The sequence below is a fragment of the Dendrobium catenatum genome, unplaced genomic scaffold (genome assembly GCF_001605985.2).
Source record: "Dendrobium catenatum unplaced genomic scaffold, ASM160598v2 fragScaff_scaffold_972, whole genome shotgun sequence".
In the NCBI taxonomy this organism is placed as follows: Eukaryota; Viridiplantae; Streptophyta; class Magnoliopsida; order Asparagales; family Orchidaceae; genus Dendrobium; species Dendrobium catenatum.
Window position 1 is genome coordinate 130,141 of NW_021319434.1, and position 14,060 is coordinate 144,200.

General features: G+C 33.2%; 1 protein-coding gene across 1 annotated transcript in view; it reads right to left on the minus strand.

Moving 5' to 3' along the window:
* Positions 1–883: 883 nt before the first annotated feature.
* LOC110113114 (putative glutathione peroxidase 7, chloroplastic) overlaps positions 884–14,060 on the minus strand; it is a 15,989-nt gene continuing 2,812 nt past the window's right edge. Inside the window, exons 4-6 of the mRNA XM_020845545.2 lie at positions 4,297–4,415; positions 4,015–4,182; positions 884–1,119 (exon numbers count right to left, since the gene is read on the minus strand). Coding sequence (XP_020701204.1) covers positions 1,090–1,119; positions 4,015–4,182; positions 4,297–4,415 — 317 coding nt within the window. The 3' untranslated portion in view covers positions 884–1,089. The remainder of the gene's footprint in view (positions 1,120–4,014; positions 4,183–4,296; positions 4,416–14,060) is intronic.

The window sequence follows — 14,060 nt, forward strand, 5'->3', positions numbered from 1 at the left end:
CCTAGCCGAAAGGCCCGAAATAAACCCTAGCAGAGCAATAGAATTCACCGGAATACGGGATTGAAGATCACAAAATATGATAAAATGAAGAACACAAAATATCAAAGTCAAAACCTTCATGTCTTCATCTTCTAAAGCAAAACTATCAAAAAATACTAATAGAAATGAGAAACGAGATACAAACAGTGAAATAGATTAGGGAATGTGTGAAGCGTAAGCGTAGACGCCGTCGTGCCGAGTTCTGACGAGACTGAGAGGCGGAGAGGAGACTGAGAGGCGGAGAGGAGACTGAGAGAATCGGAAAACCTAAACAGAAGCCAGTACTCAGGAGACGGAGCGAGACGAGAAGCCGAGAACAAATAAATTATGACCCCGCGACTCGCTCGACAGACGCCCTAAATTGTTAAAGTCGCGGGTCATTTCGGGTTACAATCGGGTTTCCGGGTTAACCCGGACCCGACCCGAATAACTAAATGGGTCGAAATTCCAGACCCTAACCCGACCCGTTATTTAACCGGGTCAACCCAAACCCGAGAATTTCAGGCCAGTTTCGGATCGAGTTTTCGGGTCGGATCAATTGTTGACAGGTCTATTTATGTATGATGACTACAAAGGAAGCAATCGAGATTACGGTAGGTATAAATGCTCGTTAAGCCATAATATTGTCATTAGTGTAATAATAATAATAGTAATCATTCTATAATACTTAACATAGATCAAAACCAAGACATCAATATTTTTTTATTTTCAAACTCAATAAATACATTAATTACAATTCATTAGTTTATGTTCTCATGAAATGAGGAAGAAAATTTATATGCAAAAAGTAAAACATTTCAGGCTCATTATTTTTATATAAAATAAAATTGCATATATGAACAGATAAGCTGAACGAAAATTTTATCTAACAAACCATAAGAATAAAATGGCTAATTATGAAGTTACAAATTTTACATGATAGGAAACGCAAAATTTTTCATGTTAAATAACAGCAGTGTAGCAGAATGTCAGGAAGGCAAACAGGGATGACAAACAAAGGAAAATCTGCTGCTATTTACACACAACTGAGCTCTCGAGACTGACTTCTTCTCATGCTGCAAGGAGCTTCTTTATATCTTTCTGCAATGCAAATACAGAAGAAGAAAAATCATTTCAGAAATTTGGAATATGAACTGGAAGAGGCAGTAACATGAGCAGATTGCAAAAATACAAAGATGCTGCCAGAATGTCAAGAGAAAATTTCAGATAATAGCACCAACATCCTTCTGAGATTATCCTATTTCATTCAAATATCCAATAAGAGCTTCTCCAGCCGAACTTCAAACGGCTATATAACGTCGTTCAATTGCTCCAGTGGAATGCCAAAAAAAATACTAAAAGTATGCGGGTGAATAATGCGACGCCAAAAATTTTTTATAAATCCAAAAAATAGGATAAAATAAAGTATGATAAAGAATATACTACTAATATTTTTTTGTGTTAGAAAATAAAGTTCGGTTAGAGACAAATTACTGCATTTTGAAGTAAAATTTGAGTTTTTTTGTTGGAGATGCTCTTAGGACCTCTAACCAGAGGTTAAACTAGTAAAAGAAAAACAATTTTTTTGTATTCCAATGTGTTTAGCTTCATAACCAGCACAATTTTGAGTAATTTTTATAAGCTTGTATAATTCATGAGCAAAACAAGATTAAAGTGATCGTGTTCGGCTCAATAATATTAAGGCACACTCATACGCACATCATATACGTAAGATTTGAATACAAGACATCTTGATTAGTAGTCAAAACTCCCAACCAACAAATCAGGTAAACACCATGTTCTTAAACAACATATTCAGCTCAATACATAAATGAGCATAACGCAAATAGAAAATTTTGACTCATTTGCTTAACAAGCAAAGTGGAAAAACACAAACTCGCTCAAATTTGACTCATTTACACCTGCTCGGAGTTAATAATATCAGTTGATAAGCGATCACATACACAGTGATGCAACCAAGGATATAACAGTAAAATATATTTTTCTGCCAACTTTGAAAGAGCGCTTGAATGATGCATTAAATAAGATATGCTAATCCAGCAACTAATGTTGTCAATTAGTCATTACTTCTAAATGTTTTGAATTAATGAGGCGGCCAAATTGCTCTATATAGCTGGCAGTAGTGCAAGCCAAGAGTTTGCGTGAAGATATGTAAATCACCTCCTTCATTCGGGTTTTGTTTTGTACAAGAGCCAAGAGTTTTTTAAGTTTTTCTCAATTTTCTTTCTTCCATTATTTCACTTTTCCTGAGCAACAAAAAGCATTATTAGTTTTAAGTGATTCTTATCTTTAGTAATCGATGGTTGGATTGAAACTGGTGGAAAAATAGTGCACAAAGGGTTGGACAATTGATGGTGGTTGGTTTGGTAGTGACAAGATCTTTATGGAAAAGATGAAGTTGATTGCTTATAATACTGTGTGAGGTGGTTGTTGAAGGGGATTGGTTGGTAGGAATGTAGGATTGGTTTTGCTTAGGAAGGGTTATTTACCAGATAGCACTTTTGAGTATGAATAATGCAAAAACAAACAACTATTTAAACAATATCAAATTGAGTTTAGAGGCCTTGTAGAGGGGAGATTATTACATGCGGAGTTCGAAAACAGAGAACCGTTCGGGCTGTCACTATTCGACCCGACCCGTTTTTGCAAACGGGTCAATTTTTTGGACCCGAACCCGACCTGCCAAGTGAGTCCCCTTCGTTGCTGTTCGACTTTGTTGCTCGCTCCTTGGATGACGTTCTCTTCTTGTCGGATCGGAAGTTACATCATTTTGATCAGAAGCACTGAAGCAATGACAGGAGTTCGCTTGCTGCCTCACTGGCTCTTTCGTTGTTGGTCAACTTCACTCATTGGACAACGTTCTCTTCCCGTCGGACCGAAAGTTACAACATTTTGATCGGAAGCAACGACGGGCATTTGCTCGCTGTGAAGGAGTTGCCACCTCGCCGGCTCCTTCGTTGCTGTTTGACTTCGCTCCTTGGATGACGTTCCCTTCCGATCGGATCGAAAGTTACAACATTTTGATCGGAAGCAACGATAGGAGTTCGCTCTCTGTGAAGGTTGTTGTTGTTCGACTTCGCTTCTCGGACGACGTTCTCTTCCGGTCAGATCGTAAATTACAACATTTTGATTGGAAGCACGACGAGATTTCGCTCGTTGTGAAGGTCGTTGCTGTTCGACTTCGTTCTTTGGATGACGTTCCATTCCGGTCGGATCGTAAGTTACAATATTTTAATAGGAAGCGACGGCGGGAATTCACTTGCTGTGAAGAACTTTCTCCGTTTCGTGCGCTTCTTCGGCCAAATCCCGTAAATATGCTGATTCGAGTCAAAACCGGGACATTCTCGGGTTTCTGGGTCAACCCGACCCAAAATTTGAAAAGGGTTGAAAATCAGGACCCGAACCCCGATCCGGAATTCAAGTTCGGGTTGACCAAAAATTTTCATGTCAGGTTCGAGTCGAGTCGTGTCCAATATTGACACCCCTCGTTTTAATATGTCAAAAACAGGCCTACTAAAAGCGTAAAATAGGATGACAATATTTTCAAAGCACAACCAATTTTTTTCCACGTAAAAATAGAATATCGTAATAAATAATTTTTTAAACGAATAAATAAATCATTTTCTGGCAATTAAACCACTAGAAAAAATTTCGAAGTACTTTAAGTCTCTTAAGAGCAATCATACAAAATAAAAACAAGTTAGAAACCACATCAATATAAGTTCATAAATATAGACCATCCTTCCACAGTTTATGGAAATAAATTTTAGTAGCAATGTCCTTGTTGAAAGAGAAAGATTCAGCACAACTTAGGCTTCGTTTGAGACGGCTTTCTTATTGTTTCTTAAAGCAGCTTTTTCGTACAAAAATTTTACGAAAAAGCTGCTTTAAGAAACAGTAAGAAAGCTGTCCCAAATGAAACCTTATTCAAAAGGATATACAATTTTAAATGAGTACATGATTATGGAAACTCACCTCGATCTGGAATGGTGAAGTGGTAGGCGGGTACCTCTCAATAACTTTACCATTCTTGTCTATCAAAAACTTTTCGAAGTTCCACTTGATAAGGTCTCCAAGAAATCCTCCAGCACTTGCCTTGAGAAACTGATACACTGGAGCGGTGTTTGGTCCATTTACATCAACCTGTTAGTAAAACACAGCAAACAAATTGAAAGAATATCAAGCATACCTCCGGCCACACCACATGGCAGCATACTAAAGAAAAATAACGGTAGCAAGTTCAATTAAAAGGAATACCTTATCAAAGATGGGGAATTCTGCTTTAAATTTTGTACAAGCAAATCGCTTTATATCTGGATTTGATCCAGGCTCTTGACCTCCAAATTGGTTGCAAGGAAATGCCAAAATCTCAAAGCCTGTATTCAATAATAAGGTAAAAGGCCAGGAAGGAAGAAAATTGGTATCTGAAATCGAAGTAAATTTATATTTGAGTAACAATAACGAAGCCCATAGATCTATTTGTATATATAAACACTCAAAAGGAATGAGGAAGATATAGAGACTTTGTCAGCTGGATTGGCAAAACTTACACAGCCTTCCATAAATGATCAGAATAGTGCTGCAGGAAATGCATACGGTGAGTATAAAAGGTACAAGGAATTTGGCACAATGAAGTCCATGAACTCTGTTTCAATGACTCCAACATCTTACAGCTAATAACAAAATTTCATTGTCGTATAATTAAAGGTAGGATTTCTTATTTTTTATTTTTTTCTATGTCCTGAACTATTAGGTGTATTGTGGCACCTCTAGTCACATTTGAGGACACAATCATCATTTTAGGCAGGTTGGCATAAATTTTTTTTTTTCAAAATAATCAATAAGTAAATAGGTTAAATAAAGAAGAAAACTAGCTGAAGGTCGAAATAATGGATTTGTGCAAGGTGAAGAAAATAGGGGAAAGTTCATCAGCATCCAGATCATTAGCTTTATCTAATCATATGCGGTCAGGAGTATGAAATAATATTTCCATTCATTCTTATTAAGTGTAGTGTTCCATGAGATGTTAAATATAAAATGCACAAAATTTTTGCACAATTTCTAATCATGTTAGCTTTTGATATAGGTCGTTCAAGGGTTTATGGTTTTTAATTCAGATCTAGCATGCAATATGGATTTAGATGCAACCAATAAATGTAACAAAATGCAATTTCCTAGAAAAAATAGTATTAATTTAATAATTTTAAAAAACCAGGGAAGAATGAGCTTAGGCCTTTTACTATAAATTAACAATAAGAAGGTTAAAGAGCATGGAAGGAAAACAAATAACTAAAATTTTATGGAAAAGAAACAAAATTAGACTGCAGAAAAGCAAGACTCAACCATGCTTTCACCAATTATAAGAAAAGTGACGAAGGAGAGAATAAAGGAAGGAGTCACAAAAAAAAAAACTAGAATTGTGCAGTACAATGAGAAATCCTCTCCTTGAATTTTCAAGCCTTATACATGACTAAAGAATTAAATATTAGAAGGATAAGGATTTGCATATTTAAGGCATTTTTTACTAACATATCTTTTTTGCAGACCTCAAATACCAATTAATAACCCTCATGAAATAAAAAATAAATAAAATAATAAAAAATCTACACAAGAAAACAAGCAATGGACTGAAAGATCTGTAAGGAAAATTTGCATAGCCAATGGAAACCCTAGGAAGAATCAACAGTTGAAACAGCGAAACCGCATATCCATAAATATGGATAGAGAACAGAGAAAGTGAACCAACTCAACTAGCAACAGAAGTCATTTGCAAGAAAAGCTAAAGAAAACGATAACATAAAAGTCACAACCAAAGCTATAATCTCACGAAACAGAACAGGCAAACGATGCTTCGAAGGAGCAATCATAGCAAATAACGCAAAATAGCCAAAACAGAGAAACTAGAGAGGTAGGAATAGAGCACAGCATCCATTCTCCTGTTCTTGAAAAAACCTGGCTTAAACAAATAGTGAAAATCATAGTCTTTGAACATTTTTAGCATAATTATTTAATTTTTATAAAATTATCTATGAATCATATGTAGATCTGCCTCTCCACGACATAAAGTACCCCTAATAACACTCATTAGCAGTGGATGTAAGAACAATGACTTACCTGGGAAATATGAAAATAATATATTGAAAATGAAATTAGATGAGCGGTGGAAAAAAAGAAAAATCAAATACATTGATTGATATTTCATGGTAAACACTTAGATTGGATATATTAAAAGTAAGAGTAATACAAAATTTTCAAAATTTTTAACTTTATGCATTCATCCAGAACTTGCTTTTCTGACATTCAATTTCTTAAAAGAGTTCTGTAGAAAACCTTTTTAGATTCAGAACGTCCATAAACTTATGACCTTCTTCAAATTCCACAGTTTTCCCTTAATACGAACAATAAATCCATAATCATTACCATTAACAGCAAGCTTACAAAGAACATGCAAATCAGGCATATTAATAAAGGGTAATGTTGTAGGATATGCACATGAAGGTGTACGGAGAAAATACTTGCATGCTTTATAAATACACTATAGATAATTCCGAGTGAGGTATGTGACAAAAATTAAAATAAGGAGCCACTTGGTCTGTTGAAAAAAGAATTTAGAGTAAAATTGAATGCGGTGTAAAAGAAAAGAAATGTATTTGAATTATTTGGATGAGTGTAAAATATATAAATGTGATTTTTTTTATTCGGCATAAAGGAAAATGAATGCATTGTAAAAACTAAAGATATTGGTGGCCACCGATAGGCGGTGGTGGCAGCGGCTGCGGGTGGTGTGCAGGCAACAACTATAGTGGTCATTGGCGGCGGCGACATCGATTGTGACAAGTAGCAGGTCAAGAGTGGTCGGCCGCAGACAGTGGCAATCGACAGCAAATGATGGCTGATGGCAGAGGTGATTGTTGGTGGCAGCTTGCAGTGGTATTAGAGAATTTATAGCATGGTTTAAAATTGCACAATATGAGGCTCGCCTTGAGGCCTGCCTTTGCGCAATTCCAGTAAAAAACGCCTCGATGCTTACACCTCAAGTCTTTTTTATGAGGCTTGCGCCTCAACTTGGTTAAGGCCCGCCTTGAGACCCGCCTCGCCTCACTGGCATGAGGCTTACGCCTCACGCTATATATATTAAAACTTACATAAATCTTGAAGTAAATGCTCGACATTGGACTCTATAGGAGAGGAGGAAGGGGAGAGAGCCGTTCATCATAATGATGATTCAAATGAAGAACCCCTTAGTGATGATAGTGCTGATGACTTATGAGTTCTTATGTGATATGTCATTGCTATTTATTTTTGAAAATTGGAATTATATGTTAATGAAAAGATTATTGGGATTTGGGAAAGATAGAATTTTGAGTTGAACTACATTTCATGTTGTCTTATTATTGGGATATTTTGATTTCACTTCATATCTTATACTTTTTTATGTTTTATATTATTCATCCATTAGTATATAAAAAATTTATCATTTTATGTTTACGCAATCTTTTGATTTTGAGGCTTACGCCTCGCCTCACGAATGAAAAACGCCTCAATAACCGAATACGCAATTTTAAACATTGATTTATAGTGTATTAAAAAATCAAATATAACAACTTTCAAATACATCAAAACATCAAAATTAAACTAGAAGTACTTCAAATGCTTAAAAATTTTACTCAGCATTTCTTTTAATTCAGACCTAATACTACTATTTTCAAGACCCCTCATTTGGAATGATTTACACCCTTTTTACTTCAAACCAAACAACTCCTAAATAATTATATTTAACTCCAAAAAGTCCTTTGATAAGATTCAAGGAATGCTTTACACCCCCTTTTACTTCAAACCAAATAGCTCCTAAATAATTATATTAACTCCAAAATGTCCTTCGATAAGAGTCAAAACCTATTCCTAAAAAAGACTTGGTTTTAGAAAATATTAAAATAATATTTCCTTTATTATATTTTTAAACAAGCAATTGACTTTTAACAATAACAAATGGAGAAAAGGAATTCATAGTAGCCGACCCCACGTAGCTGGGACAAAGGCTTGATTTTTGTTATTTGTTGTATGTTATAAATTTTGTACAAAAAATGTTTTAAAAAAGCAATGAGAAAGTTGTCCCAAATGAACCTTAGATAGTGCATTGCATAGACTCTGTTTTACAATGTCATAAAAATGTAAAACTACCCCCCCCTTCCCTTTTTTTTTTATGTAGTGAGTTAGGATTCCACTGCATACAAAAAATACACACTTGATGAAGTCACTCTACATCACTCCAAGATATTATCCAGAAAAAAACAAACTATAGAGCTCATTAAGAATCAAGCTCACATTAATTTTGCATGCTTGTGTTGCTTTAATTTAAGCAAAAAGGTACTTATTTTTATAATAAGGAGATTCAATATCTAAGGCTTCAGTGAGAGAGCGTTTGATGCGGAGCATTTTAATGATAGTCTTCCTTAGGTCAGTCATATCTAATTTATACTTGTTATCTAGGAAGATTCTCATGTTGGCTTATATAAAGAAGGTTGTGTAGGTAATAAGGCATGAACTATTATAGTCTCCATTTTGAAGCTTAGCTTTGTCATTGGGATGGGTGCGTTTGTGTTTATGTCCTTGGGATTTGGGAAAACACTCAAGCAGGGCTATTTAAAACTCATTCCCAGGTCGATCCACTGCATAGTGTTTTCACCTTTTTTTTTGCTTTTAAGAATTTTTTTATGTAAATTGTTTTAGAAAACAATATAAAGCTGTTCGACCAAGCTAAGCATTTTGTTTAGCAATAACTTTTGGCCACTGCTTTTATGTAGTATCAATAAATTTTTGTATTAAAAATTAATATGTTAGAAAACATTACGAAAATTATCCAAAAAGAAAGCCTTTAAAATTTTAACAATTGTGTATATCATTAAAATAATCAAATATTCTTATGTTTTGCTTTACTTTAGAATGAGCTTTAATAATCTTTAAAATATTATTATAAGATTTAAAAGGAAAATATAATATTATTTGAAGAATTATTTCATATATTTTTATTAATCTCAAAAAGTTTTTTTTTACATGAAATTCCTGACACGTGGCGGAATTTATTCGATAAAATCCGTAAAGAGAAGGATATCTTCTCGTGGTGCAAATGCTATGCCCACACTGCTTCAGATTTTCCTCACCTCTGAATTTTGGATATTGGTTTGGAAATGATTTGATTGGAATTACTTTTTAAATTATTGAGTTTTTATTGATGAAGGTGTATTAAAAATTCATTAATTTTTTAATATTTTGTATCAAAATAATTTATTAATAAATGGATTATTTATTTTTATTTCAAATTTAATTATTTATTTAGAATATTTTGGAGATTTTAACTTTGCAATTCTTCTAAATTGCCTCTTTTTTAATTGACAGTTGATTAAATAAAAAAGTAAAATCATTAATTTGTATAAATTAAATATAATATATAAAAAAACTAATTAAATTTTAAAGAGAATTTTGATTAATATTTTAAAGGTTTTGCTTTTATATATTAATTTATTGAACTGTCTTTATTCTATGTCATGTGAAAAAAATTATATATAGATACTTAAATACAATTATATTGATATGATTAAAATTTATTTGATTTATTTTGAGTCTATACACATTATGAAGATTAATTTGTATTGCATAATTTCATTAATTTAAATTATTCAATTTTACAATTATACATATAAAAATATCGGGACAAATTAATATTTATGTATGTTGTGTGTTAGAAAACTTCATGATGATGGAGAATTTTAATTTTTAGTTTTCATGAAAGTCCACATATATAGAATAAAATCAATACGTTCATCAAAATTTTTATGTGAAAAATCTGGAAAAGAGAAAAAAAGCACCCAGATGAATGGTTCACTATATTATATACTACGAAAGTTTGTATTCTTTCCCCTTAATAAGAGAAATGAGATTAAAAGTTAAATATTTTTGTTGTTGGATTATGTTAGTCAATCAATGTTTGGTCAGATGATAGTAGTAATCAGGACTTGTGGTTGGGAGATGATGACATTATTGAACAATCACAATCAGATAATGGTATTTAGGAAATGTAGAGGGCTTATCGATGATTTTAACTGACGACAGGTGAATGTGATGGTAGCTAAGCTCAATTAGCATGGTAGATGTGGTCGTTCGGTGTTAAGCATTCAAAAATAACTATGAAGTTCTTCATATTAATGATTCCCTTCCAATTCAAGTAAATGTCCCCCTCATGATTGAATAATGGCAGGGTATTTTATAAAGCACTGATTTTGATAAATTTTAGTCAAATTCTGTTAACCCTTCATCTAACAGCATCATGCGGAATCCCTTTGATCATAGAATGTTATTAACATTTAAGTATTTGAATGGCCTCACACTGCAATGGATATTGGATTCATGAAATTCATTCTTGTAGAGTTGCTTGTTGCTGCACTATAACTATAGGATTTAGATATCATTTTGGTCCTTCCTCTTATTAATATTTTGATTCTTAAAGTTTTTTAGTATCATTCAAGGGATTCATTTGAAATTAGCTTTCTTACAGATTTCTAAACAACTATTTTAGTAGATAAAATTTTTTGAATTAAAAGTTTGTACTAAAAAGACTGTTTATTAAAAATAGTAAGAAAGCTATTCAATTGAAACTTAAATATTTTGATTTGGGCTTCATTTTAAACCAAAATTATATCATATTGGTCTGGCATTACATTTTGTCAAAACGATCAGCTGAAGTATTGCTAAAGTCGGCTTCTTGGATGATTTTTGGAATTTAATTATAATTTTTCAATAATTGCCATTAAAATTCGCCAAACTTACCAAAATACATTTTTCTAAAGGCATGCCAAGTTGTATCATAAATCACCATTATTAAAATTTGATGCCAAATAAAAAAATAGTTTAAATTTTATTATAATTTATATTTTAAACGAACAATTTAAAAAATAAAAAATGAAAAAAATATTAATTTTATGAATGATAAAACAATTTAAATTAGACATCATATTACCCCTTAAATTATACTATATTTCTTTTTTAAATAAATTCAAACATAGCCAATTTTCCATTATACGAATATATTCTTCGGTCATTCCATACTCTCCTGAGCAAAACAAAAAAAATATCAGCTTTCCTAATACTCTCGCGAGACTCTCGGTATTTCGCGGCGGCCACCTCGCCGGCTTCACAGCGCGTGCTCCTCAGCTTGCCGACGTTGTGGGATTGGGGGACATTACGGTCGGCTCCGGGTTTTCTGAGGACTTGTTCGCGAAGTTCGCATCGGGTTTGGGAGATCTATGTTCTCTCCTTGCGGAACTTGAAGATTCCCGTAGGTTTTCGTGACGATGGGAGGCGTACTCCCGGCGTAGCTTTCGCCACCGCTGCTACGGAGAAGAGTATTCACCAATTTCACCGTCAGGTTGGAGCGCCCCCTCTTTAAACTAACCAGGTCAGGATGCACCTATCTCTATTTCGAACTATCACAATGATTGTTTAGATTTTGCTTGAGGTGATATTTTTTTTCTTGCTTCAAAGGATAGGGTTGGAATTCAATTGTGGATTCTGTTTAGTTGATTAAGTTATTAAAGCGTATTTTTGGGAAGTAGTGATTTTAATATAATTCTGTTATTTTTGTTAGGGTTTCCTAAAACTCGTCATTAATCTAAGACTACGAACAATTTCAAACACATTCAAATGATGATTTTATTGTTGGGGTGATAAAAAACTATCATTTCTAAAGGCATGTTTTACTATTATACGAGCAACCAAATGACCCCATCATGTGTAGTAAATATAATCTAATTGATTCAACATTTCTTAATTCCATCCACTAGGGGCTGTTGGTAGCCCCAGGATTTGATTTAAGTAGTTTTTCATAAATCCGCTAAATGCCGGTTCTGGAATCCAAGAGGGGTAAATCTGAAAAACTGTTTGGTAGCATTCATGATAAATCCTATTAAATCATGGTGACTGTTCTGGCTACATAACGGATTTAACGAAGCAAACGAACAAAAAATAGGATTTTGGAAATCAGGCTTTCAATTTTGCCTTGGGGATTTGATTTTGCTCTAATTTATCGCCCCAAAATCCGGCCTTAAATCCTGCTACCAACCAGCCCCTTTAAGCTCAGTGCGCTTTGCCTCCCTTGACTTATGAATGTTATAATGAGTACTGGAGCACTGTTTCAAATGTTAGAACCCGAGAGGATGAATTTTCTCGTTCTTCTTTTGCTGTTATTGGAGACTTATGCTGAGTTACTGGCTTAAGCCAAAGTGGAAAAAGGCGCATTGGAGCAAGCATTATTTTTTCACTTATTGAATTGATTGGCCGGATAAAAAAGAACAACTAACATGAATGGATATATTGTCTGGCTGTTTATATTTTTTATAATTTATAAACTATCTATTAGATAATTTATTTACTTATTTTCACCACTTACCACAACCCATCTCATAACCGCACCACAACTATCTCCCCATCAGACTTATATTGTGATGCTATAAATAATAAAAGCATGTATATCAGTACTAATGGAGACTTTAGGGAGAGCTAATTGATTGGAGTCTGAAGGCTCTCTTTTATTGTAGCTTATTAGCGAGTAGCTTTGCATGAGTGAATCCTCACATATTTATGAAGGTATGAGGCAAGTCTCTATAGTTTTGAGTGAGTGATTCCCAGCTTATTTCATTTAATTTTTCTTTCATAATAATGAATCTCTTTTCCTATCTAATTTCAATTTCTATTCTTTATCTTTTTATCTGGTTTTACTCAATAAATACACTGCGTCATGAAGCCATTTAGCCTTTCTTCTTCTAGGAGATGCAAAGCGTTCAATCCCTTTGAAAGGAGTGTGTACGCAGTTAGTTACTCTGTATTTTTATTGTTATTTGTAGTAGTTTCCTTGAGAAAGTATGTTATTTCATAAGATATCTATGCATATTGGTGCAGGATATTGATCTGGCAATGATGTTTCCCTTAACAAATTTAAAAGGAAAAATCCTATTGATTGTTATGTTGCTTCAATAATGGTAATTTTCTTCCTGTGAAATTTATTCTCCTATTTTGGCTTATAGTTTAGTATTTCTGATTGGCTTGCTATCCTTATATCAATTATGACAGCGTGTGTAACACACAAATTACCAGAACTCTCCACCTTTATGAAAATATAAAATCAAGTACTTATTTTATATCTTAAGTGCACCTCATTTATACATTTTTCACTACATAATTTTCATTGTACAGTCTATTTCTTTTTCTTTTGTTGGTATGATCTTGAAATCTAGGCTGTGCTGTTTTGATATGCATTGAAATAATCTTAGAAGTTGCTTTCTAGTTTCTCTCCATTTATCAGTCAAAAGTAAAGTTATAAATAAAGTGATATGGAATTGTCTATAAGAAAGACATTCAACTGTATGGTTAATAAAAATTCTTCCCTCAACAAATACAAATCTAGTCAATTGTACATTGAGTGAAACTATCCTCTCATTACCTCACTACTAATTGCGAGTAGAGCCATATTTTACCTATACACAGCATTGTCAGTTGTCCACAATACTATATTAGCCATTATCTTATAATGATAATTTAGGTGCAGTTAAATGATGGATGTTGTATATTTTCTATTTTGAATAGTTGCGGAACTGCTAGGCGTTTTAGTGGTTCCATGCATTCTACAAGCTCGTTTTGTTATGTAAAGACATCACAGAAATATTTACGTCAATCTTATCTCAAAAAATATCTGATGACCTCAATGTGGAGATTAGCAAACTTGAATCAACATATAAAATGTGTTATTCCTTGAATGCAATGATGAATATTTGTATTGGCCTTAGCAATATTCAGGTTTGCATGTACTTCTTATGCAACATTATTTAATATTAATACTTGTTCATTAATTTTTGTTAAATAGTCTGTCCATCCATATATATATATATATATTATTATATTATATATAATATATATATATATATAATTACTATAGTAGATATATAATATATGTTTTTGCATTTTCCTCATGG